We start from the raw sequence: 27,466 nt of genomic DNA, 5'->3' as shown, positions 1-27,466 counted from the left end.
GTAAGACCTCCGTTCATCTTCGGAACACAGTTTAAGATATTTTAGATTTAGTCTGAGAGCTTTCTGTCCCTCCATTGAAAGTGTATGTACGGTATACTGTCCATGTCCAGAAAGGTAATAAAAACATCATCAAAGTAGTCCATGTGACATCAGTGGGTTAGTTAGAAGTTTTTGAAGCATCGAAAATACATTTTGGTCCAAAAATAACAAAAACTACGCCTTTATTCAGCATTGTATTCTCTTCCGGAATCCTTTCTATTGAATTGATTCCATTGAATTGATTCCATTGAATCCTTTCATCTGTCAGCGTTGGTAGTGCACTTTTACGCCGTTATTTTTGGCAATTAGGACATCCGCGACATGCACACTTACGCACCATTTTAAAAAATATAGCAATACCAAAATACAAACAATGTAGAATAGCTTGAATACAGCGTGCGTCTCCCTCAGACTGTAAACGAAGCTCGGGCGCACCGGATAACACGTCAGCAGCGTCACTGTGGAGTCATAAGAGTATAAGCAATCAAAACTTACAGTCTCTCACTTCCGGAATCACGGATTTACATGACAGGATTTAGTGGACTTCAGCTTCTCATCAGATCTTCTGTCCAATCAAATGCTCTCTAGAATCTAAGCATCCTGCCCCCTACATTATAAATAGATGCTGAAGCTGCAGCTAAAATTGGTCACTTGGTCAACGGCTCTGGCTGAGCTGTGATATAAACAAAACGCTATTTTAAAAAGGGGCGGAGCTGTTCGGAGGTGTCCCGCCCTGTCTTCCTGTTTCAATTGAAATTAAATTAGTCAAAACATTGAATAATGCTGCGCATTCCAAGACTCTTTAGTGGGACTTTAAGTCATGTTTACCAGAGACATTAAAGTTTTTTTTTTTTTTTATTGTAATGAATTTTTACTGATTCTTTTGACTTATTATATTGATTTATTTGAAATACATTATTGAAGTGTAATCTTCTGCTGAGTGTAAGGCTGCTGAGTGAACTGACATGTTATGAAAGGACTATTTACATTTTATTTACTTCCTTAACTCTTATTGTATGCAAATAGTATGTACGGTTTATGTAATCATATATATACACTATATTGCCAAAAGTATTGGGACACCCCTCCAAATCATTGAATTCAGGTGTTCCAATCACTTCCATGGCCACAGGTGTATAAAATCAAGCACCTAGGCATGCAGACTGCTTCTACAAACATTTGTGAAAGAATGGGTCGCTCTCAGGAGCTCAGTGAATTCAAGCGTGGTACCGTGATGAGATGCCACCTGTGCAATAAGTCCATTCGTGAAATTTCCTCACCACAAATTATTCCACGGTCAACTGTTAGTGGTATCATAACAAAGTGGAAGCAATTGGGAACAACAGTAACTCAGCCACGAAGTGGCAGGTCACGTAAAATCACAGAGCAGGGTCAGCACATGCTGAGGTGCACAGTGCGCAGAAGTCACCAATTTTCTGCAGAGTCAATAGCTACAGACCTCCAAACTTCGTGTGGCCTTCAGATTAGCTCAAGAACAGTGCGTAGAGAGCTTCATGGAAGCTTTCCATGGCCGAGCAGCTGCATCCAAGCCTTACATCACCAAGTGCAATGCAAAGCGTCGGATGCAGTGGTGTAAAGCATGCCGCCACTGGACTCTAGAGCAGTGGAGATGTGTTCTCTAGAGTGACGAATCATGCTTCTCTGTCTGGCAATCCGATAGACGAGGCTGGGTTTGGCGGTTTCCTGGAGAATGGTACTTGCATGACCGCATTGTGCGGTAAAGTTTGGTGGAGGGGGGATTATGGTGTGGGGTTGTTTTTCAAGGGTTGGGCTTGACCCTTTAGTTCCAGTGAAAGGAACTCTTAATGCTTCAGCATACCAAGACATTTTGGACAATTTCATGCTCCCAACTTTGTGGGAACAGTTTGGGGATGGCCCCTTCTTGTTCCAACATGACTGCGCACCAGTGCACAAAGCAAGGTCTATAAAGACATAGATGAGCGAGTTTGGTGTGGAGGACTGGCCTGCACATAGTCCTGACCTCAACCCGATAGAACACCTTTGGCATGAATTAGAGCGAAGACTGCGAGTCATGCATTCTCGTTCAATGTCAGTGCCTGACCTTACAAATGCGCTTCTAGAAGAATGGTCAAAAATTCCAATAAACACACTCCTAAACCTTGTGGAAAGCCTTCCCAGAAGAGTTGAGGCTGTTATAGCTGCAAAGGGTGGGCCAACTCCATATTAAACCCTACGGATTAAGAATGGGATGTCATTAAAGTTCATGTGCACATAAAGGCAGGCGTCCCAAAACTTTTAGCAATATTGTGTATATATGAGTCTAACAAACTGAACAAGGTAACTTCATATTATTTAATTGCCAAATTTGTCCAAGTTGAATACATTCTGAATCTGAATTGAATCTGACCCATCAATTTTGGAATGTGAAAATTGTTAGTATTAAAAACCAATAGAAATTTATGCAGAATGTTGATGTTTTTGTGTTGTAAATAGTTGTTTGAAGTAACCATTGTGATGATTCCTTTTGGTTAATCTTGTGCACCCGGCTCATCATTTCTTTGCGGATGCAACTACTTTGCAAAAACAGATGTAATAAAAAGTTTAAATCCTATAATATAATATGATTTAATGGATCAGGATTTTCTCTTTCATTCAAACAGTAGAGTTAACAGTTAAGTGCATCAAGTTCTTTGAGTAAAATGAGCATGTTATTTGAGCACATTTTTATTTATTATTTATTACATTGAGCATGTAAATAGAGTTTGTTGAGGTGGCTGCATATTTTATATTTGTTATGCACAGTAAAGGTTTATATTTGTGTTTGTAAGATTGTTGGGACTTTTGTTTATTATACTTGTCTATTTTATAACAATCAGGGTGGAGTTTACATTTACTACTTACCTGAATGGAACTGAACTCGTAACTGCCATAGAGAATATTAACTATAAAGGTGGAAATACGCGCACTGGGGCTGGTCTCAAATACATCGCAGACAACTTCTTTAACCCTGCCTCTATCAGAGATGTACCCAAGGTAAGCTGGCTATTATGATACATTGTCTGACTTGCAACATCTGTAGTATTTTGACATGGACAATACATGTGTAAATTACTTTGTTTAGCTTTGAATTATGCAACACTCTTACTTAGCATTTGGATACTATATGCACATTCAAAAATTTGGGGTCACTAAATTCTTTTTCAAAAAGAAGCAATTAATACTTTTATAATGCAAGAATGTATAAAATTGATCAAATGTGAGAGTAAAGACATTTTTATAATGTTACAAATATTTCTGTTTCAAATAAATGCAGTTCTTTTGAACTTTCTATTCATAAAAAGCCCTGTTTACACCTGATATTGAGATGCATTTTGGTCGAATGGATCACAAGTGCATTTTAAAATATATTAAGATAGAAAAGGGTAATATTATAATATTTAAATTATAATATTATTTTACAATATTGCTGTTTTTACTATAATTTTGATTAAATGAATGCAGCCTTGGTGAACATAAAAGACTAATTTCAAAAACAAAAAAATCTTACCGACCCCAAACTTTTGAACAGTAATGTTAATTTTTAAGATTCTAAGTAAAATAAATCCTTTATGATATCCTAATGGTATCTTGAGGAAAAACAGATTGGTTGACCACAAATATAATTTACAATTATGCATAAGTGTTTTATTTTATTGACTCATCAAACTGTCTTTCATTTTTTTCAGATCACTATTCTCATTACTGATGGTAAATCTCAGGACAATGTGCAGGAACCTTCACAAAAACTACGTAGCCTTGGAGTCAAAATATTTGCAATTGGTAAGAACTGATAGAGTATTTAAGCACCACTGTATAATTTAAGGAAATGTTTTTTTTTCATGTAAACTTAAGTGCATCTGTGGGCTGTGGATTCAGTGTGCAAATTAAACATACATTTTGTTTGTATTAATATCATCATTGTTTCTCTCTTTCTCTGTCTGCATTTGTTAGGTATAAAGAGTGCAGATCCAACTGAGCTAAATCTCATTGCCTCTCCCCCTCAAAGTGACTTCACCTCTCAAATTGGGAACTTCAAAGCTTTGAGCTCTTTGCTTCCCCTAGTATCTCGACGCGTGTGCACAACAAGTGGAGGCTCTTACTCAAGTGATGGTAAACCTGATGTGCAGTAGACACACAATGCAGTTAAATCCAAGAATATGATTATATTTGGAGTTTTGTTAAATTTTATTTTTTATTTAGAACATTGACATCGATAAAATGCTTGAAAATCATTGATTTGTGTTATTGTTTCTCCATCAGAGGCCTACAGCGGTCCATCAGACTTGCAGATTTCAGGTGAGACCACCAATTCACTGAGATTTCGATGGACATCTGCAGGAGGGCCTGTAAGTGGCTACGTGGTTCAGTACAGGCCCCTATCTGGCCTCGGTCAGCCAATCACAGCAGAGCTCCGACAGGTGAGAAGAATGTTCATTCTAAATGACTGTTGCTTTTTTGCATGTTAAACATTTGTAAATGGAATAAAAAATTTTTTTTTCTGAATTTCATCTCTGCTCTAACTTGTTTTCTAATATAGCATTCTAATAAAATTGGCATTGCATTGATATTGTTTTTGTTATTGCTTATTTTTTTTCTGATAAGTCGCTTTGGATAAAATTGTCTGGTAAATTATTTAATTTAAATGTAAAGTTCTGCTTCAGTTAATTGCAAATGAGGGCAGAAGTTGAGACAGATGAGCATTATATTTTAGATATTTTAAATTATATTTTTATATTTTTATTTTTAAATTTTTATTTTTGATTTTTAATAATTTTGTAATACGCTTTTGTCTTTTTAAGTTGTTTTTTGATATATATTTTTATGTAGCTTTAATTTATTCTTATTTTAGTTTTAGTAATTTTAGTACTTCAACTTACTTTTTCAGTTAGTTGCTTGGCAGCATTATTTATTTGAATTAACATCTTATATTTTATTATTTTTCAGCTTTTCAGTTACTGAGAGCTATTTTACTAGTTGTATTTTTTGTTTTAGTTAACAGTAACAACACTGGTTTACACAAAGTATAGCATAACAGTCTCCAGTGAATTTCAGCCTTTTTCTTTCGACCTGCAGGAAACAATACCAAGCAACCAGCAGAGCTACATTGCACGAGAGCTGCGTTCGGGCACAGACTACCTGATCACCGTTATTGCTCAGTACCCAAACAGCTTGGGAGAATCAGTGTCTGCCAAGGCCCGAACAAGTGAGAACTGCACATAACAGAAAATATGTGTCATTTACTTCAGAATAACTCTCTCATAACTCTTAAACTCTCATTCTCTCTTACCCCAAACTGCCCTCTAGAGCCTCTCCTGGGTGTGACTACACTGCGACTAGTCCAGGCTGGGTTTTTTACTTTGGCATTGGGCTGGGACGCTCCAGCTGACCAAGTACAGGGCTACAGAATCACTTATGGATCTACAGGTGAGAGAGACGCTCATCTACATGCACACTAATCCAAAAATCTATTACATTTTTCAGTAATCCTTTTACTTTTTGAATAGTGAATTAGTGTAGATACTGTAAATACTGTAGTGTGAGTCAGTGGAAGAGATTGTGGAGGATAAATATAGAAGAGATAGAGATGAAAAGGATAACTGGGACAAGGAGAGCTGTAATGTAAACTAGTTTTATTTCTAGTTGTATTGTTATTGTCTAAAGAAGAAGAAAGTGGTGCTTTGCATCTGCAAAACTCACCACCACAATGTTTTTGTGTGTTGCTATGTGGTTGCAAAGGTGAAAGTCATACATCTAATCATTCAAGTAATAGCACATACTGTACATGTATCTCCTAAAAAAGCCTGATGATTAGACATTCTTGTTTGTTGAACAAAGAATGCAGGTTACACACTAAATGTAATACTCAAGGTGAGGAGTTTAAACAAACCCCTGTTCCTAACTGTGAGCAATAGTAATAGTGTTTATCTCCTTATCAAGCACCACCAGCTAATGTTTATAGCAGTTTGATAGGAAGAAAATGGGGAGGTGGAAGAGTGTGTTTTTGTTTCCCAAAGGCATTTTTGTCAATTGCAGGAGTGCCAGTTTGCTTTACCTGGTTGGTATCCAGGTGCGAGCTGGCAGAGAATTATGTTTAATCAGGTTAGTTTTTGAAGCTAGAGGAAGATGTTTCAACTTGCCTGTTTCTACCTGCCCAACGTTGCTTGCAAATGAATAGATACTGAAACTGTGATTTAAAATTATGCTGTCATTAACTGACTCATATTTTGATGATATGCTGCATTTGGTTGGCCGGCTGGTACAAGTTGCTATGAGCTGCTACCACTGTACCGAACTCCCAAACTTTTCCATGCTAGGACCAACCTAAAGAGGTGTTATCAGCCTGGAGACCCATCAAAATGAGTGAAATATAAGAAAAATGCATTTGCAGCTTATGGAAAGCTATAAAAATGAGGATAACAATGACCAAAATAACTGTGAGGTATACATATAAAGAGATGCATTTTTGCTTTCTTGGCTCAGCATGTACAGTAAGAGCAGCCTAATGACTCTAATGCAGCCTTATGCATTGACGTTGGGCTTGTAGTTCAGTAAGTGAGTCATGTGTTGATTCAGTCGGCCACGGTGATAGATAAGTTCAGTGAGTTCATTCAATGAACATTAGATTGATTTAAATAGGTAACTCCTGATTTTCAATTTGACACTTATATTTTTCATATTTTTACACTTTGCATGACCAATTTATTTCCATGCTGCAACCCACAATTGTTGTTTTTAGTTTTTTTGTGCATGGCTTAATTCATGATTTGTGTTTCCTGACTGATTGGTTTACAGGTCAGCCTAGTGCACAGCTGAAGGAACAGTCTGCAGGGGCGGAGTCTACTTCTCTGACTTTGCTTGGTCTTAAGTCAGACACAGAATATGTGATCAACTTATACCCTCTATTTCCCCGCAACAGTGCCTCACCAGCTACCCTGACTGCCCGTACATGTGAGTCCCTTATATGCTACTGTTCATAAGTTTGGGGTCAGTATGATTTTTTTTTTAAAGAAAAAAAATCATTACTTTTATGATCAATTTAATGAAAGTAATGGGACAGTAAAGACATTTATAATGTTATAAAAGAGTTCTATTTCAAATAAATGCATTTTTTTTAAAACTTTCTATTCACCAAAGAATCCTAAAAGAAGGTTTCCACAAAAATAGTAAGCTTTTTCAACTGTGATAATGAAAGAAAGGATTCTTGAGCACCAAAACAGCATATGCATTAACTGTTTTTACTGTTATTGATCAAATAATGTAACCTTGCCAAGCATAAGAGACTTCTTTCAAAAGCATTTTAAAAAAATCATGCTAACCCCAAACATTTAAACGGTAGTGTACAGGATATTATAGTCACACAGTCACGCTCACACAACATGTTGGCGCCTTCTGCATCACTACAGTGTACATGTTAATATACAAAGCTCTTTCTGTGTATTTGCCTGTGTTTGCAGTGCGTTTAGAAGGAGTGCAGCAGCTCTCCGTCGAGACCATCTCAAGCAACAGTGTTCGAGTCCTCTGGAATGGAGTGACAGGGGCCAGAGGATATAGAGTTGTTTGGGGCCCTTTCACAGGTTAGCATCCAAATCTCAGCTGATTGAAGCTCATTTACTTTTCTCAGATTCCTTTTGTCTGCTAAGAGTCTTTTTTGCCTGTGTCTCTTTCAGGAAGTGATGTGGAGACCGTAGAGCTGAGAGGTGATAGTGAATCTCACACTCTGGGGAATCTGAGACCAGATACAGAGTACATCGTTACAGTCATCGCCCTGTACAGCGGAGAAGCTGAAGGACCTGCAGCCACTGCACGTTTTAAAATAGGTACACAAACACGCATGCGGACACATCCACTTTTAATGCTACATCAGAGCGGAGGATGACATTTTTGAAAGGGATGCACTGTTTTGGAAATGATTACAGCAAAAGGTAGTTTCTCAGGCAATAATTCTAAAACTAAATGAAATAAATGCTTATAATGTTCATCTCTTTCAGATGTCCAGCTAGAGTGTAGTAGAGCATTCATTTGTAGAGTTGTGTACTCAGTAGACAATGTACATATGGTCTTCTTGAGTTAAGAAGAGCGCAGAGAGAAAATTTAAGATGACATAACTCTTTTTCCATCTCGTGCAAGTTTATCATACACAGACAGTGAGGTGGTTGCTTTTAATCTTGCCACTGACTCACTGTCTGCTAGATCAGAACATAAGAACTGTATTGTTTTTCTTATGACTCAGACTACTGCAGTTGAATGCATGAGGATGTTCGTATATGCATGCGCATTTTATAGTGAGAGACAAAGTGGAAGGAGGGAGCAACTATCTATAAATATAACAGGACATAAACTTCAGAAAGATGGAAGCCATTGTTTAATATTTTATGGGACAGAAGGAGAGATAAAGCTGAAAGATGTTTAATGCATTTGGCTTTCAGAGCGCTCAGAGCAACAGGTCCTGAGAGCCACGACTACAGGACCCACCAGCATCAGATTAAACTGGAACCTAATACAGGCAGCCAGAGGCTACCGGCTGGAATGGAAGGCCGGAGAGAGTAAGAAACTCCTTAGTAAAACACTGTAAAAAGTAACCATATTCATTGTGGGATGTGGGAATTTATTGTAAATTTACTTTAAATGGATTTTCTCTGAGCCATTGTAATTGTGTTGCACTGTGTTACATACAGAATAGTCAAGCCAGGCTTGAAATCTACACTATATGTGGCAGTGTTATTGGGGAATAATATTTTATAAACAGTTAAGGGATGTTTGCATTGCAGTTGTATCTGATATGAACAGTCTGCATATTAATACATTTTACATAAATAACAATAAAATAAAATTTGAACCTTACAAAACAAGTAACTAAAAGTGACTACAGCAACTATAAAATAAACCAGCAAAATTATTATTGTATAGTGATTTTTAGGATGTTTTTGTAATCCTGCTGACCACAGGAGGCAGAGTTCAGAAGCAAGATTTCCCACAAAGCACCACCAACTATGAGCTCAGAAATCTGCAGCCGAGCACCGAGTACATCATAACTCTATTCACACTCTATGATGGGCGAGAGGAAGCTACTTTCTTTTCAACCAAATCAACAGGTCAGAAAAATCATTTGATGGAAACCAATATGATATTGTTTAAAGTTCACTATTGCAGTTAAACATAGACACAGAGTCTGAGACCACTTGTGAAAAATCTTTTTCTAATTTTATACAGATTTTTCTTTTCATTAGTTTTATCACACTATTTTATAAAATTGACAATTGACCATTTTTTTCATTGTCTCAAAGCATCATTCCAGTTGCATAAAACAAGTTGGTGTAAACCTGATGATCATGTTATCCAGCATGATTTGAAAATGATCCAGATGACCTATAAATAGTACAGACCTATAAATAGTACTAGATAAATAATTATTCTTCATTTTACATTGTAAAGGTTCTTTGTTTAAAATTCCATTCAGAGTTTATAAAATAGTTTAGTGCTTATTTGTCTAGGATGTGTCTAAATAATGTGTTTTTTTTTTCTGTCTTCCATGCCTTTGACTTGTGGGTTGTGCTTAGCAGAGCAGTCAGTTGGTCGTGTCACGAACCTGAGAGTGGTGGACTCACTTGGAAATATTATACGAATAGGATGGACAGGAGTTGCTGGGGCAACGCAATACAACATCATCATACTTAATACAGAATGTGAGAATTTTATTCCCTTTAGATACAAATACAGTATGTCAGTATAGCATTAAAATGTTACTTTGTAATATATCATTCATGAGATTTCCATTCATTAGATGTGCCACTATAATGACTGTTTCAATCGGTTTATCCATATTTTACAGCAAATACAGAAGTGAACAGAAGAGTTCCTGGGAATCAGACCTCCTTTGACCTACGAGACCTCGAAGACGGTATACGCTATGCTGTCAGTGTGATGGCACTAGTCGGCTCCAATGAAGGGGAACCAGCAACAGTGTACATTAAAACAGGTTTGAGCGTGCATACTTTTTTTCTGATGTGCCAGTGAGGTTGTTTTTACTCTGATGATTCCTCAAAAGAGTTTGACAGTCAGTGTATATGAATATAAGGTTCATAGATTTGGGCTATGAAAAATGTACAGTAGATACTACCGAAGATACTGTGGATGCATTATTAATGTGCAGTCATTTGGTCTGAAAATAACTGGTGGTAACTATATTTTTCAAGAATCACCACTGAGGGTGACCAACTTGCGGGTAATTGGCAGCAATAGTCGACGAGTCAGGATTGCATGGACTGGTGTTTCTGGGGCGACAGGCTACCGGGTTACCTGGAGACAAAGCAATAGTAGGTTGATCTTTTTTTGCAAAGACTAAGGTTTCCTTTTTTAATTGATATATCATTTATGTTGGTTTTAAACAGTCAGCTGCTCTCTCTCTCTCTCTCAGCTGCAGAGCAATCCCGTGTCTTAAGTGCCGATATCACTACCTACACTATAGACGGGCTGCAGCCAGATGATACTGTTGTTGTGGGTGTTGCCCCAGTGATTGACAAGCGAACTGGAGAAGTGGTCTCTGTGTCTACTAGAACCACTGGTTCTAATGGAATAGTCACAGGGCTACGAGTCGTTGAAGTAACATCCACAAGGATACTAATAACCTGGACTCTGTGAATAGAGCAACAGGCTATAAAATCACCTGGCGGCGTAGTGATGGTATGGTATGGACAGCATTGAATTTAGTGCCCTTAAGATGGAAGTGGAATTATTTTATTTTTCCTTTTACATTGTAGGAGTGGAAGACTCTGAGAATGTGCCTGCTGATGTGGCTTCCTTTGCCATTGATAGACTCCAGGAAGGTGCAGCCTACCAAGTATTAGTCTCAGCCCTTTTTAACTCACGGGAAGGACCTACTGCCACTGTGACTGCAAGGACAGGTAAAACTACACAGATGTTCATTCATTAAGACACAAGCATTCTAGACATGTTCACATGATTATACATGTCTTTTTGTTCTCAGAAATATTCAATTAACTATACACGTGAACTTTTAAAATGCTTTAAAGGGATAGCTCTTCCAAAACACTCTCAAGCCATCCTAGTGTATATGACTATCTTCTTTTAGATGAACGCAATCAGAGATATATTAAAAAATATCCTTGCTCTTACAAGCTTTATAATGGTAGTGAATAATGCAAGCATATTAAAAATATCCTTGCTCTTCGAAGCTTTATATTGGCAGTGAAAGGCGCTCCTGATTTTGAAGTCCAAAAAATTGCATCCATCCATCCATCCATCCATCCTTAAAGTAATCCATACGACTCCAGGAGCGCCATTCACTGCCATTATAAAGCTTTGAAGAGCAAGGATATTTTTTATATCCTTGCGTTATTCACTACCATTATAAAGCTTGTAAAAGCAAGGATATTTTTTAATATAACTCTGATTGCGTTCATCTGAAAGAAGACAGTCATATGTCATATGCACTGGCATGACGGCTGGGCAATAATCTCTTTCTTTCAGCATCCTGTCACTCGCATGAAATGGCAGCAGTTAGCAAATGACAACAATCCTATAATCTAATCAATTTCCAATCAATTCCAATTTTGACAAAATCAAGTCCCGCCCTACATTTTTTTTAGTTTGAGAAACCAATACACTCAGATATACAGTACCTCACAATAAGGAAGAAAAGACATTTGCAATTTGCATTTCATGCTGACTTTAAATATGAGTAATTTCTGAGCTTTCAGCACTAAGAAAGGTTTAATATCTGTGTCTTTTTTTTTTAGTCTGAATGGCTAACTATGCCCATTCTATTCTTCAGATCAGGCCACTGTGGGTCGTGTCACCAATTTACAGGTGCTGGAGGCCCAAGGGGAGATTGTACGAGTCAGCTGGGTTGGAGTTCAAAATGCGACATCATACAGAATACTCTGGAAGAGGACAGATGGTGAGATCTTACAGTGATTTTAAAGTAAATGCTCACATAGTCATTTCCTACAGGAAAGAAAAATCACCTATGACATCTTTGATATCTCAGTTTTCTGCTAGACTGCCGTGATATTAAATGAGACTTTTGTTAATGATAACAAATGTTTTAATCAAAATGCAAAAAGGTTTTGGCGATGGTTTGTGAACTCCAGGGGTTACAGCTCATAAAATATATAGACTATAGAAATCAAAAGAAAGCCTCTATCATGAAAGAAAATTAAAATTGTTAGTGTGGTTGTAGGTGGAGAGGAGCAGAGTCAGCTGGTTGGTGGTAACGTGACATCAGTGGATCTGAGGCAGTTAGATGCAGGGGCACAGTATGAGGTGAAGGTTTTGGCTCTGGTCCGGAACAGAGAGGGCCCGCCCGTCTCTGTCAGAATCACCACGGGTGAGTGCCGTTGTCTCTGATGTTTGTTTCCCTGCATTTCGAGTCATATTCACTTATGTATGTTTTTAGAGAAGTTGTTGACTTTATTCACATACTTTTCTATTCTGCAGAGTGAATATTCACACAGTGTACAAAATAAAGACATGAACACATTGTTTTTGATTGTCTTTTATTGTGGCTTGGCTAAAGATCAGATCAGGTTTAAGAGAGATGTTTCCTTATGAAAGTGCATGGAATTTACTGTTTGTTGTCTAGGGGAAAAGAGAGTGACAAGAGTAGAGGGTTTGCGTGTTTTGGACTCAACCCCAGGGGGGCTTCGTATAACCTGGAGAGCAGTGAGAGGAGCCAGCTCATATCGAATCTATTGGAGGTCTTCACAAGGTGGTTATAAAAGCACACATATACCCACACACATAACAGACACAACCAAGTTTATGTAATGTTGTTGTTATTATGACTAGGTGAGCCTGAATCAAGTCGTCTAATAAGTGGTGATGCAACTTCGTTTACCCTCGATGGACTGCGTCCTGGTCTGAGCTACACTGTAAGAATGTCTGCTGTGCTGGACGGTGAAGAGACTGAAGCTACCACCATCAGAGGAACCACTGGTACACACGACACACTGTATCTCACATTTTATCTCTGTCTTTTTCAAGCGTCTTTCATTAATTATTGTTCTCTTTTTTTTTTTAGATGCCCTGCCACCCATAAGTGGTTTGAGTGTGACAGACAGTACTGAGAATTCAGTCCTTTTAGGCTGGTCACCAGTAACTGGAGCCACAGGCTATATTTTACGCTGGACAGAGGTAGAAGGTGAGTCTTTCAAAAGTTGATAATGTATGGTTTATTAAGGATCAAAAGCACAATTACAGTTGAATTCACTTTTTAGTGTATTATATACTCTCTCTCTTTAGACACAGGAACAGCTCAGTCTGAAACGCTGCCCGGAACAGCCACCTCTTACCGTGTGATCGGTCTACGACTGGGCCGTCGGTACCGTTTCACTGTGCAACCCACCTTCCACAACCAGGTTGGACCTGAGACCAGCGTGGAGGAACGAACAGGTTATACAGTTTCTTTCACACCTGACTATAAATTATAATAATTTCAGATTTAAATAAAATATACTGTATTACTGGTATTTTAACAAATGAAAGTACATATGTTAGTATTTAAATGAATTTGTTTATGAACAATTTATTTAATTTACCTTTTTTTTTTTTTTTACTCTAAAATAAATAAAAATCATGTTTATAAAAAATACAGATCTGACTCTTACAGTAAAACCTTTGTGTGAATTATTTCACACAGTACTCTTGACTTTGAAGTTAAGGCAAATTATAGCTTGCGGTGTGAGTACAGTGAACAACTTGCTATTATACTAGTCAGTCACAAAGAGATTTTTCGCTCACTACATGCTCTCCCTACTAGCAATTTTCGTTTGGGAAGTTACAGAGACTGACAGATGGTCATAGTGCTTGATGTCATGTTGTGCTTTAACACACTATCAATGTGCAATGAACAAATTTGTCATTTATAGAGAAATGCTCCCATAGCCATGTGCTTGTAATAGTTTTATTTTTACAAGCCAAGAGTACATGTCTGTGTAGCTGATATGAACAAATGTTTGTAGTTGTTCTGCAAACAGCAGTGATGATTTTATGGACTACATGAATTGCTACATTGTACTACTGACTGTATTGTTCTTCAGCTGTATTCCTAGTTTAATATGTTTAATGCATCTATGTTTTAGTGTGTGTTGGAGGCCGTTTGGATGTGGTCTTCCTTGTCCCTGCGTCTCGTGATCGCTCTGGCCTGGTAGCACCTGTTTTGTCTCTGTTGGCCAGTTCTGCTGGATCCTTCACCTCCATCGGTCCCAGAGACTCTCAGGTGCATTTCTTTCTTTCTTTTTATACTAGATACTATGTACTATACTATGTACTGTAGTCATGAGGTGCGTCCCAATTTGCGTACTTATGCACTATTCTATGACGTTTTTAAGTATAAATAGTGCAAGTAGTGTGTTCACACTGAAAATTCCAAAAACAAAAAGTACACTTTAAATACCCGGATGATGCACTAAATTAACGGAAAAAACGAAGTGTGGAATGTTGGACACTTAATGCACTCAACTGTCGCAGCTTTAATTACGTAGCGGAGGGGAGGTGGCTGTCAGACTCCGATGTTAAATGACAAAATAACCTTATACAATTCACGCACTACATGGATGAGTACATAAGTACATAGTGTATAAGTGCATAGTGTATAGTGAGTCATTTGGGACGCAACTATGGTGTTCTTTTTTTTTTTTTTTTAAATAAATTGAAAGTGCCCTCTTCTGACAGAGTGATTGAGGCATTGAGCAGGCCAGTATGAATGAAGCGCTTGTAATATCTGTTTGCTCCAGATGGGGGTGGTGATGTACAGTGAAGATCCAAAAGTGCGCTTCCTCCTCAATCGTCATAGCAACAGTGAGACCCTTCTGCAGGATATTTTGTCCACCCCATTCAACGACAGACCAGGAAATAATATAGGTTTGTTTGTGTGTTTTAATTTTTAATTTTGATGTTGGTGTACCATGAGTAAATATGTGAATGTCTAGGTCATTTTTTTTTTTTTCCCCACTGTTTTTTCCACAGTAATGAGAGTATTGGAGGGGGCTTTAACTGTGACAAAACATAAGTTTAAACTATTTAATTTGCTCAAAATATTTAATACACAGACATATATATATATATATATAAATGTAATGTATATATACTCATATATATTATGTTAACACAAACTTTTATGTTAGATGTGATTAATCGTGATTAATCGATTTGACAGCCCTAATATATATATAAATAAAATTTTATAAAAATGACATTTAAAATTGAATTATATAATTGTTTTAATTACAAACACACAGTATTATTATGTTGAATGTGCACTGATATTTTCTGCTTTTATGTGTAGGCCGAGCAATGACATACGCACGTCAGTTTTTGCTGAGCACGCCAGCAGGTCGAAGGTCTGGCGTTCCTGGAGTGGTTGTTATTATTGCTGACGAGAAATCAACTGATGATCTTAGTCAACCCGCTGCCGCTGTTAAAGCCGATGGTAAGCCACACAAAATCAGACTCAACACATTAAATTTACACACACACAGCACAAACCATACCAGCTGCTCTTTCCTATGTACATATGAGTGAGTTAGCACTGTAATAACTTTGTCCCTCAGGTGTGACAGTGTTGGCGGTAGGAATTGGACGTGCAGACCGTAGAGAGCTGCGTTTGGCAGTGACTGATGGCAGCACTCAGAATCTGCTCTATGCTCAAGACGCAAATCAGCTCTATGGCCTCCACCCTGACCTGGCAGACCTCCTCTGTGGCCTTGCACGAGGGACCGGTGACACGGTCAGATATAATCCATCCGTCTAGCTGTCATAAATGTTGTATCATAATTTTTTTTTTTAAATATGACGCTTGCTTGGCCTGAAGCCTGCGAGAGTCATGATACATCAGAAGGCTTCAAACCTCTTTGATCTCTATTGATGAGAAAAGAAGACCTGGCGCAATAAAGACTGACTTGTTGTCTATAAAGACTGGCACAATAAAGAATGACTGATTTGTTGTCTTCTTTTAGACAGGACCTTGTACTGTAGAGTGCCCCAGGGTAAGTGTGTATTGAAAATACACACACATACACAAACACCCAAACATAATTACATATAAAAACTGCATATACACATAAGCAAGTTTGTTTTTGTTTACATCTGCACATCAATATGCAACTCTTATCAAAAAAGTTGTTTGACTTGTGTCTTTGTTGCAGGGTGATAAAGGGGAACGGGGTCAGAAGGTAATAATTGTTGTGGTGTCTTTATTTTGGTTGTTGCACATAATAATTTCAAGTTGACTCGTTGACGTTTATTTTTACTACACATTGTGTCTTTTTGTGTGTATACAGGGTGAGAGAGGCAGAGATGGAGTGGATGGAAGGAAAGGCGAGCCTGTAAGTTCATCTGCATGCACATTTAGCTGTGTTTGTTCATCTACACAATGGGATTCATTAATTATTGCTTAGAAACAATTTGTTTCTATGTGCTTGAGTAAATGTCTGTGTGATTCTGTGTGTATGTTTTATAAATAGGGTCGTGATGGTTTACCGGGTCGTGAGGGCCCCAGAGGACCAGAGGGGCCACCAGGTCAACCAGGCAGTGGTCTGGGAGTGAGAGGAGAGAAAGGCGAGAGAGTAAGTGGCACTTAATTATGCATACACACATACGCACACAGATCACACTAGGTGATATACTCCCATCCTCTCTATTTGTTTCCGTCCATCTTTTTCAGGGTTTCCCAGGATTGGATGGCAGTCCAGGTGTTCCAGGTCGTTCTGGTGCAGTTGGACTACCAGTAAGAATGAAACATGAATAATGTATTGAAGTCGTGCTGTTAAAATGGGTATTTATGGATATATACACATCTAAATACATAACATGAATGATAATAATCAGGCCTGGATGCATAATGAAACCTCTTAATCTCTTATTTGTTTAAATCCCCTTTAAAACAGCGCCACTTAAAATATTAAAGATAAAAAAAAATGTTCTAACATAGGTTCATTGTGTGATGTCATTCTGTTGCTTTAGGGCAGTCAGGGATTACCAGGTGTTAGAGGAGACCCTGTGAGTACTCACTAACAAACTGTACATGTGTAGACATTCAAAAAAACATTCAAAAACTCTTACAAAATGTTTTATGTTTTGTTTAACAGGGAGAACCAGGTATTGCAGGGCCTCAGGGATTGAAGGGAGAGAAAGGTGAAACGGTAAGAGTGATATTAAAATTAATCGCTCACTCCTCTACTCTACCCCTTGATTTAGCAGGTTTTAAATATATTTACTACAGGGGGAACCTGGATCTGCTGCTGGAGGAGGTTTACCGGGCCGTAAAGGAGAGCCAGGAATCCCAGGGATCCCTGTAAGAAACACACGAAAATCACTCTCACCTGCACAATGACAAAAAAGCTGCATGTATGAGTACTTAATGTCATTAAGTAAACAGCAGGGTTATTACATTACCCGTTCTATGTCTCTCTGTACTTTTAGGGCACTCCTGGTCGTCCAGGTGTGGATGGGGCAAAAGGAGAGGCAGGTTCACGAGGTCTGCCTGGTCAAGATGGTCGCCCTGGGTTGTCAGGCTCTCCAGGACTTTCTATTAAGGTCAGAATCCATTGCCTTTTTTGCTAAAGGTGTCTCCCAATGTGCATTATGGCCCCTCTCCACCACCCCAGATATAAAAGCTGCTGTTACTTAATGAAGGTTTGACAGATGAACTCATGGTTCGACTGGACTCTTGTCGTGTCAAAGTGATAACGTTTTTCAGTTTTATGGGCGTCACCATCTTTGATATTTCTTTGGACACTGTCGCTATAGTTGCTTGACTCCTGTTGCATGTTCATATAGACAGTATTCAAGATGCCATTGTAAGTTGCTGTGTAAACAGGACATTTTGAGACTCACACCTGTAAGCAAATGTGGTTGTCATCCCCAGAACTGACAGTGTGTGAACGTAGCCAAAGTGTATATATATTTATGAGTGTGAATATCCATGTGATACCAGAGCTCACCACAAGGGGCTCGCTCACCTTTCTTTATGCATTGTTTGAGGTCAAAATAAAAATTGTTAAACATCCGCATAGCTGTTAAATGAACCAACTCCAGTCAGTACACAGTGATTATCACACCGCCTGTGTATAGTACAGGTCGTATTTGTTTGCTTATTTTAACTCAGCTATGAAAATATGTCAAAGTACCACTGGCATTTTTATCTACATCAATATTATGCAATATTAATAAATTCATTGTTTTCACTGTTTGAAATTTCAGATATGCCTTCAGTCAATCATGTACCTGTCTGTTTTTGTGTTTCATTTCATTTTCCTGCAGGGTGACAAAGGCAGCCCTGGAGAGAGGGTGAGTCGATATAAATTCTTTTCAAAAGATGCCAGGAAAGCCTTTCTCAAAAAAGATGAGAAAACAATTGACAGTATAACAATAATACAGAACAAATATTATGAAATAAGACATCAAGACATCATCAAACTTCTATATTTCTAGAGAAATGCTGTCTAACAGTGAATAAGCATGTTTAGGCTTATTCAATAATGTTAATGTTAAATAATAATTTTGACAGTTAATTTAGATGTTACCACAAGAAGTATGTTTTTAATCTATTTTTCAGTGTATGTTAATACATGCAGAAATATTATTGTGTTTATTGCATGCTGACAGTCCTAAATATTAGGAACATCGTCTTGCATATGCCTTTAACTCAGAATCCATGTAAATATCAGATGGAGCATGTATGTGAGCAAAAAAAAAAAGTTTGGCCTTATTTTAGAAGTTTACCACACTCCACTGATATAAATGAATTTTATGATGCATTTCTAGAGAATATCATTTATTTATCGATATGCAGAAGCAAGCACCCTTTCAGAAAAGTGTCCCATGTTGTTTAAGGATTCAACAAGGGCAAACTAATCTAATCACTGTGAGAACTCTTTGATGGCATATCAGGCACATTTCTTAAACATAAATGTTTTGTTCTGTTTTATTTGGATTAATAGGGTCCTCCCGGAGTGGGCAGTGGGGTAGCTGCTAAAGGAGATCCTGGTGAACCTGTGAGTGTTTTCATTATTCATGACAAAGTGGCAGTGTAAATGGAAGTTTCCATGTGTATGTGTGACTGCTGCTGTAAATTGGTTGTGTGTACTATAATGTGTGTTTTTGAGTTTTTATTGAATGCACTGAATTGTATTTGTTTGTGTTTTAAGGGAAGTCCTGGACCTTCTGGTCTGCCAGGCCTACGAGGACCGACTGGACAAAAAGGAGCTAAAGGAGAAGCTGTATGTTTTTGTCTGCCATTATTTTTTTTTACATTGCTTGTAAGCTGTTTTATTTGTGTGTGTTTTGTGTGTTTGTTTGTTTTTTGTAAAATGTCAGCTTTTCTTGTCTATGAATGCGTTTCCTTTAAGGGGGGTATCACACAGTTTCTGCCACCATGTTAATCTTGAGTATATATAGAGTAATATTGCATCTTTCATATCTCCGAAAAGTCTTTGGTTTTATCATATTTATAAAAGATATATACACTGTACCGAGTCTTTCCGAAAAAAGCCGAGCTCCTGGAGGTGTGCCTGCCATCAGTGCCATGGGCGGAGCTAAAGAGTCACAAGTCCGCGCAGCTTTTGCGTAGAGTCCAGCGCCGAACCGGGACTTGTTTACAAAATATTCATCACCGAAATCCCGAGAACAAACAAACATATGTGCACAAAAAAATAGAAGAAAAGAAAAATAAACTGTACCCTGTAAACATCCACTGTTCCCTTAACGCTGGGTTCTTTGGGAAGCTGAAAAGGTAATCTTTCCCTCACAACCAAAAACACACTCCTTTGGTGACAGGAGCTCCATCTCATTTCGGAGGCTGCGTCCTCCGGTGGTCGCATTTGAAGGCTGCATACGTCATCAAGGATGTCATATTTAAGAAAAGTAACCGTAATAAAACTGACTGATATTCATTGTGTGGTGTAAAATACTGTAATTTCTTTCTTACGTTGCAATCTAATGGTTATTTTTCTTAAATGAGACTGCCTCGATGATGTATGCAGCATTCAAAGGGTGCAGCCCCTGAATTGGGACACAGCCATTGTTGAAAAATCTCTCGGCTTCCGTATCCCAAACGAATCACGTTGATGGGCTTGCTCTTGCTCTTTCTCTGGGTGATGTGTGTGTGCACACTTATCAGGGAGAAGTGCCTATACAAGGATTTCCACCCTTCTATGATGTCATAAAGGCCATACTCGAGAAAAAATTTGGCGAAACATGTCCACAAATGGAAGTTGTATATGTGATGTGATCTGCGAAAACCTATCACATGATGAAATTTTACCTATCACAGGTTTCAGTACCATTGAAGTTGGATTCGAGCCCTTTCCAAATCTGTTTTTACGTCTTTCATAGCTTGTCTGTAACAAAAGTTATCTGAAGTCGGCTGATCGTTGTGATTTTCAGGAATGTAATTCTGAGAAAAACAGGTTTAAATAACTGTCATAGACATGAAAATGCACTATCCAAACATAAATGGTCATAATTCAAGAACACTTTGGAATACAGACCTAAGGTTTTTCTTGTTTTAAAGAAGACACTTGACACATTATTATAGAAGTGAAATAACTTAAAGTGAAAGAAAAAAAAGTTATAGAAGTTTGTTTATATAAATGTTAAAATATTTTTTTATATTTTATAATACTATATTACAAAACGTGTTTTACTCCTAACTGCAAGAAAATCAAAGCCAAAAATGCCAACATTCCAAATTTTAGGTTGATATATTTCAAAAATGAGCTTTCAGTAAGATTTTGTTTGGGCAAGGTACCAAACTTTTTCACTAGATGACATCCAAGCTCCATTACTGACCATTTAAGGGCGCCTCCAATTATTTGCGTGATCTGAACCATATATTTCCACATTTTCATACATTTTATGAAGTAGACATCCTATTCAGAAGTAGTATGGGCAGTTTGACAGTATGATTTGAATTCAACCTCTCATAAACACATAATTAGAACATGTGTGTTCATTATAGCTCCGTTCTCATGCTCAGCCTTCTCACGATTACGTTGTATTAGAAAAAAAAAAATCTTTGCTTGCCTTAGTTTACACAGGACTGGCTGCAAATTTGCATTGATACACCTTCATTCTAGATGTTATGTGGTTTATTTTGATAGGTGAACTGTCTTTGTAGTGTTAAGAAAGGGAAAGCTATGGCCAAATTTTTTTTTTCACCTCTGCCAGGTGTGTTCTTTACATTAGAAAAAGACAGTCTTTTCAGCTTGCCACTATAAATCGCTATTTTTCTGCACTTAACAGGCAAATTTTGCCAAGATATTTTCAGAGCTGATAGACAAGATGATATAGAATAATAATTGAATGAAAACCCAATTTTGACAAAAAAAAACATATTTTTTGACTTTACTGAAAACATTCCATCGTGGCATCTGAAGGGTTTTCCCAGATCGCATCACATATTTGGCACAGAAATACTACGTCATACGTCCAACTCGTGTTTTGAAACTTTGGCCATGTTTAGCATGAGAATGCAACTCTTTAACAGTGTAAATAAGTCAGAATGCATGAAATAGCATTACACCCCCCCTTTAACCTGGCCTGTGTGTTTGATGGTATTGCAGGGTGAGAGTGCTGAGGGTAAACCAGGCCCCCAAGGAAACACCGGAGACCCTGGTGATCGGGTATGGAAATCTTGCACTAATATATTTCATGCTTACTCTAACATTTATTCTCATTCTTCTTTTATTCTTGCATTTTTGTTTCAGGGTCCCCGGGGACCTCCAGGTGAAATCGGAAGTAAGGTAAAGAACCGAATCAATCTAGACTTTATTGTGGCTTGTGTCATCCAACATTCTGAATGCATAATCTATGAATCAGTTGATGAAGTTTTGTTTTTTTATTGTTTCTTCAGGGTGACCGAGGACAGACTGGAGCACCTGGTTTAGATGGAGCCAAGGTGAGTATGTGTCTATGTAAGATATGAAGCATCGCTCATCTATCACTGTATCCAGATTTGTACCATATTCCTTGTGCTCTTTTGTGTTTTTTCAGGCTTATTTTGAATGTGTTATGTATGCTAACTTTAACACATTTAACAATGATTGTACAGCAATTTTGCTATTTAAATGAGTTAATTTTGATGTTTTTTAGGGTGACAGAGGCATTCCAGGTCCAGCAGGAGAAAAGGTGTGCCCTTAAGCTACATAAGAAAGATCTAAGATATAGCATAGATATATTTTTTTATGAGAGAGCTGTGGGTAATGCTGTACTTGTTTGTGTCTGTTTTTGTTTGTATGCTAGGGAGATAAAGGTTCAGCAGGCCTCCCTGGACCTCAAGGACTGAGGGTGAGTGGCTGCACAAGCCATGATAAGTCACAAGCCATGTGAAAATGCATGAGTGTACATGCATGTTGTAAATTATTTATTACATGCCCTCAGGGTTTGCCAGGGAGCAATGGCCTTCCTGGAGAGAAGGTAAGTAAAGACGCCAGTTCAACATACAGCATTAACTTGTGTGTGTGTGTGTGTGTGTGTGTGTATATATATATATATATATATATATATATATATATAAAACACACACACACACACAAATATATATACATTTATATACTTTATATTTCTTTATGTGTCTCTGTTTGCTATAAGGGCAACGAGGGTGCAAAAGGGGAACCGGGAAGCAGTGTAAGATCAGACTCATTTTTTTCATTTATATGAACATTTTATGCATTTGTAATTGTCCTCTTGATGGTGACGTTGTTCACTGTGGATTTTTTTTTTTTTTTTAGCAGGGTCCAGGTTCATTTGGGAGAAAAGGAGAGCGGGTATGACTTTTGAGAACAATGCAGAGACTCTGTCTGTGTCAGATAACAGCATTTCCATTTTATTCTTAAGTCTGTCTTTTTTATACTGACATTCAGATGGTACAAACCCACCAAAATCTGATTTTTAATGCCAAAGTTCCATTCAAAACTTCAACCATTTTAACTCTCTTCTTTTTCTTCTTTTAGGGTGAAAGAGGCCTTCCAGGTCCTGATGGTGCTAAAGGTGATAAAGGAGATGATGGACAAAAAGGGGAAAGGGTGAGTTTTGTGAATGAATGAAGGTGTTCATCTGGGAAACCGCCTGCCCTTATGAGATAATGACATTTTAAAATCAAATTTACACTTGTTGACATTTAGTTTGCTTATGGTGATCACATGGACTTGTGAAATAAAAGCTATTATTATTATTCAAAAAATTTCCAATGGATTTATAAGATTAATTTCAAGATACAACTGAAATTGTGAAACTGCATGATTGAAACTTTCTAATCTGTCCCACAGGGTGCCCCTGGAGCAGGAGAGACCGGCCAACCTGGACCTAAAGGTGACCAGGGCGATCGGGTAAGTTTGTCTTCATGATACACTAGATTAGGGATGTCACAATGAGGAAATTTTCACACCAGTATATAAACTTGTGACAACACTGGTATTACCAATAACAAGGCATGGGGGTGGGGGGGGGGGGGTCGCTTTTGAATGCACGCTCGCTTTTCACATTAGCTTATAAATTCGCAATCACTTGTACTCTGTGTATAGAGAGTGGAGGTACTGACCGCACATTTTACAGGATAAGATATTTGTCGCTCAGGATCTGTTGTGCACCAAATCCTCCACCATCGTCTTGTCAGTCATCTCTCCTTACTCTCTTTACGTGATAAGTGAAATCTGATTCCTGCTGCACTGCACTGTGCGCTTTCAGTTTATAATTGTAGCTGAACTAAATGGTTTTTATTTCTATAAAAAACTCAAAATGACAGTGTGGGTGGTGCCGTGGTGGCCAAGTAATGTAATCGGTGTATGGCCAAACAGTGTAACACCAGTAACACTGACTACCGCAGCAAGCCTACACTAGATTTGCATTTGCAGATGGAAATACCAGAGCATGCAAGGCAGTAAAAGTATAGCAGTAAAGCTTTGGTTTTAGGCTTTGGTTCTGTGCAAATGAAATGCAGAATCAACTGCTATAGTAGTAGTCGTAGCATTCAACATACTCCTAGTTGTCTAATAAACCTGACATTGTATATTACAAGTATTGCTGTCTATTTGACAAATTGCCTTTTTTCCCCTCTTTTGTCACTTTGGATAAAAGTGTCTGCTAAATGCATAAATGTAAAAATCTAAATGTAATTTCTTGTTTTTTTTTTTGTCTCTTGTGCATGAGAATCAACACAAAGTGACACCATATTTGCAGTGGAAAAAAGACCAATCACATTTCATTATGCAAATAAATGCATGAAAGAAAAATAATTGCAATTTCATAATAACATTATGGCTATCAAACTAACAGTTCTTTTTTTATTTAATACATTTCTTTGAAAAGTACTGTATAAAGTTTACATAAACTAGAAATAGATAACACATCTACATTTCCCTCATCCTAGCAAAAAGAAAGAAACACTAAATTCATCAATAGCTGTTTTTTTATTTACACAGGGTCTCGCTGGATTGTCTGGAAAACCTGGTGCAAAGGTAAAGTGTCCCCTTAAAACTGTCTCTCTCACTCCAGTGACTCCAGAACATATGTTCATGCAAATGACTCTGCATTAGCCTGAATAAGTTGTCATACATTGCTCAACTTCTTTTCTCTGTGTGCCTCTAGGGCAGTCAAGGTGACCCAGGGGAGAGAGGGGAGGCAGGCAATCCTGGTTCACAGGGGCCCATGGGCCCCAGAGGGAAAGATGTGAGAGTCTACACACATTTATACATGAACACAGGCCTAAATGCTGCTTCTAACAACTTCATCTGCAAATAATACTCACCAACTAAGCTTTTTTTGGGTTTAAGTGTGTTTGTCATACTTAATTCTTTACCCTAAACATGTTAGATGAAAAGTTTCTGAAATTTACTACTTTTACTACCACTGTCTACTTTTGTTTTATTTAATGTGTTTTTTTAACATTTAACTCTTTCTTGTTTTTCTTCTAACATCTTTCTTTCTCACAGAAGTAACAAGTAGTCAAGGTAATAGGTGTCTTCAGATGCTACTCCACACTCCTTTAATGCAACTGTATTTGCACCTGTGGTCTCAGAAATATGAATTTGTATTGTTATTCTTGCGAGTGTAATTATTTTAGTGAATAAGATGTGGTAAACTGTTCTTTTAACAGTGCATTTCATGAAGTCTAATCTCGTTTTATTTCTTAGGGACTAAAAGGAGACAAAGGAGAGGATGGTATTTCGGTATGTTTGATTTTTTTTTTTTTTTGTCATTTCTTTATTTGTGAGTATGTTTTTGTTTTTTGTATGCAATGTTACTCTGTTTCTCTTGTCTTTCAGGGAGAATCAGGGTTGCCAGGTAAACCAGGGGAGAGAGGTCTAAGAGTGAGTATGCAGATTTGTTATGTGATGTTACAAATCATTTTGCCTTGTATTCCAGCCACATCCTAACATTGTTCCTTTAATATTTAAGGGACTACCAGGTCAACCAGGTCAACCTGGGCCAAAAGGAGACACGGGTGATCCGGGGGAAGATGGACGAAATGTAAGACATATGGCTGCCTAAATGTATTACATCCGAATTGAGGCTTGGTCACGCTTAAGTAAATATTTGCAAACTTTCTTTTTGCACCATAATTATTTATACTCAGTCTGAATTTTATTCCTGAATGACTCATTCACATGTGTTAATACACAGTGCAACGTTAAAGCATGAGGAAAAGGAATATTAATAAAACAGGTAATAGATTAATAGTGAAATAGAAACATTAATATATTTCCATTTTGTCAGCAAATTCATGGCATACAATTTCTTTACATCCTTTATTTGTAGCCGCTATATCATATAGTTTTGCCTTGTATATAGCGACCAGTGATACTAAAACCCAAAACTAAAATCTTATTGGTTAATGAGATTTCTCTACAACCATACAGTTAAAAACATCAACCTAGCCTCCAAATAAAACAACAACATATCACCACTGCAAGATATTTAGCACTATTGGGTTAGATTATTGGGTTCCTTGTCTGGTCATGTGATCAGAGCTATGTTTTGTGCAGGGTACCCCAGGCACCACCGGACCAAGAGGCCCAAAGGGCGAGCAGGTGAAAGCTGAAAAACTTGTATCACAAATGCTATCATGTTTAGACCACCACACAAACAGTGACATTTTTTCATCAAACTATCTTCATTATGGGTAATTACAGGGAATACAAGGTCCCCCTGGGCCGCCTGGAGATGTGGTATGTTTTTAAATTATTATCATCTCTTTATACTTTATTTGTACACCCCCCTTATGTAAGTAGTTTTTGCTTTTTGAAATCTTTTGAATTTGTTTATTCTGTTAGACGACTGGAGAGAAACAGCTAAAAGGTGACAGAGGAGAAAAGGTACAGTAAAATGTTCATAGTCTTTCAATTCTGTCTATCACGCATATTCTGATTTTGTCACTGTGATACTCGTTCTACCTCCAGGGAGAGGCAGGTGACCCAGGGGAGCACGGGGCTAAAGGTCAAAAGGGTGAAGCAGGAGCTCCAGGCTCTGCAGGACCAAGCGTAAGTCAGCATGGAGATCAAACAGTAGGTGTTATTGAGAGTAATAGGATTTTTATCTAAAACAATTTGGTTTTTTTTAGGGTCGTGAAGGGCAGCGTGGGCTACCAGGAGCCAGAGTAAGTACCTCTCTTTTGTGCTTTTGCGCCTTTTAGCCATTTACATATTTCTTTAATCTGTTTGTCTACCTGGTTTTGTCTTTGTGGCCACGTACACACTGATTCTAAATATAGTGATATACACACAGTACAGTTATTTAGGGCAGTGACAACCTCAGTATACAACCAAATTCTTTCTAAACATTCTGATAACTAAATTTTCATTAAATCTGTAGATCCACAGTGAATAACTAGTCATTACTTTTGATAGCAGTCTGTAATATCTAATTCTATTTTATGTTTCTTCTAGGGTGACCCAGGCGATAGGGGCAGTCCAGGAGACAAGGTAAGAGAGCTGGGTTTCTCTGTTTACTGTGGGATGTCATCAGGGCTTGACATTAACACCCGCCAACCCGCCAAATGCGGGTTGATTTCAGCTGTGGCGAGTAAGACAGCCACTCCCACTAGCCACTTTGGCAGGTTGAATATAATTTCAGTTTACAGCCAAATGATCGTCGAAGATCGTCGTAGCACAACATTACAATTTAATCACACAATTCGTTATTTATGTGCAGTTAGTGAAGGAGGGATAGGTGGAATTGCGCTGAATGACACACAACAGAAGCGCACGTGTTTCACTATTCAGGCGCGAGGAGAACTGATCGCGTGCGCAACAGAGAGAGCGCGCACGCGATCAGTTCTCCTCGCGCCTGAATAGTCAAATACACGTGCGCACAGATGTCTAAAAGTCCATCGTGTGGAGTATCTCACGTGAATACAGTGGGTTATGGCTTAAGTGGACGTAAACAGGTGGGT

At 37.9% G+C, this 27,466-nt stretch overlaps 1 protein-coding gene across 1 annotated transcript in view; it reads left to right on the top strand.

The window, feature by feature from the left end:
* The window catches only part of col7a1 (collagen, type VII, alpha 1), a 73,767-nt gene that overhangs the window by 9,825 nt on the left and 36,476 nt on the right, over window positions 1-27,466 (top strand). Inside the window, 60 exon segments of the mRNA XM_048199384.1 lie at window positions 2,898-3,054; window positions 3,747-3,840; window positions 4,012-4,170; window positions 4,321-4,478; window positions 5,134-5,263; window positions 5,365-5,484; window positions 6,853-7,008; window positions 7,515-7,634; window positions 7,728-7,877; window positions 8,487-8,603; window positions 9,006-9,152; window positions 9,618-9,743; window positions 9,890-10,036; window positions 10,254-10,373; window positions 10,475-10,690; window positions 10,693-10,740; window positions 10,818-10,961; window positions 11,852-11,977; window positions 12,260-12,406; window positions 12,662-12,787; window positions 12,868-13,014; window positions 13,100-13,219; window positions 13,321-13,470; window positions 14,160-14,296; window positions 14,814-14,940; window positions 15,365-15,508; window positions 15,630-15,805; window positions 16,035-16,064; window positions 16,224-16,250; window positions 16,359-16,403; window positions 16,542-16,643; window positions 16,742-16,804; window positions 17,041-17,076; window positions 17,166-17,219; window positions 17,300-17,371; window positions 17,500-17,613; window positions 18,340-18,366; window positions 19,020-19,073; window positions 19,227-19,298; window positions 21,642-21,701; window positions 21,786-21,821; window positions 21,932-21,976; window positions 22,171-22,206; window positions 22,321-22,365; window positions 22,459-22,494; window positions 22,669-22,704; window positions 22,812-22,844; window positions 23,031-23,102; window positions 23,346-23,405; window positions 24,498-24,533; window positions 24,664-24,744; window positions 25,209-25,244; window positions 25,341-25,385; window positions 25,474-25,545; window positions 26,061-26,105; window positions 26,208-26,243; window positions 26,349-26,390; window positions 26,475-26,555; window positions 26,636-26,671; window positions 26,961-26,996. Of these exon segments, the coding sequence (XP_048055341.1) occupies window positions 2,898-3,054; window positions 3,747-3,840; window positions 4,012-4,170; window positions 4,321-4,478; window positions 5,134-5,263; window positions 5,365-5,484; window positions 6,853-7,008; window positions 7,515-7,634; window positions 7,728-7,877; window positions 8,487-8,603; window positions 9,006-9,152; window positions 9,618-9,743; window positions 9,890-10,036; window positions 10,254-10,373; window positions 10,475-10,690; window positions 10,693-10,740; window positions 10,818-10,961; window positions 11,852-11,977; window positions 12,260-12,406; window positions 12,662-12,787; window positions 12,868-13,014; window positions 13,100-13,219; window positions 13,321-13,470; window positions 14,160-14,296; window positions 14,814-14,940; window positions 15,365-15,508; window positions 15,630-15,805; window positions 16,035-16,064; window positions 16,224-16,250; window positions 16,359-16,403; window positions 16,542-16,643; window positions 16,742-16,804; window positions 17,041-17,076; window positions 17,166-17,219; window positions 17,300-17,371; window positions 17,500-17,613; window positions 18,340-18,366; window positions 19,020-19,073; window positions 19,227-19,298; window positions 21,642-21,701; window positions 21,786-21,821; window positions 21,932-21,976; window positions 22,171-22,206; window positions 22,321-22,365; window positions 22,459-22,494; window positions 22,669-22,704; window positions 22,812-22,844; window positions 23,031-23,102; window positions 23,346-23,405; window positions 24,498-24,533; window positions 24,664-24,744; window positions 25,209-25,244; window positions 25,341-25,385; window positions 25,474-25,545; window positions 26,061-26,105; window positions 26,208-26,243; window positions 26,349-26,390; window positions 26,475-26,555; window positions 26,636-26,671; window positions 26,961-26,996 (5,410 nt within the window).

The sequence above is a fragment of the Megalobrama amblycephala genome, linkage group LG8, assembly GCF_018812025.1.
Source record: "Megalobrama amblycephala isolate DHTTF-2021 linkage group LG8, ASM1881202v1, whole genome shotgun sequence".
Lineage (NCBI taxonomy): Eukaryota > Metazoa > Chordata > Actinopteri > Cypriniformes > Xenocyprididae > Megalobrama > Megalobrama amblycephala.
Note: the sequence above shows the minus strand (reverse complement) of the source record. Positions and strands in the feature narration are given on the sequence as shown.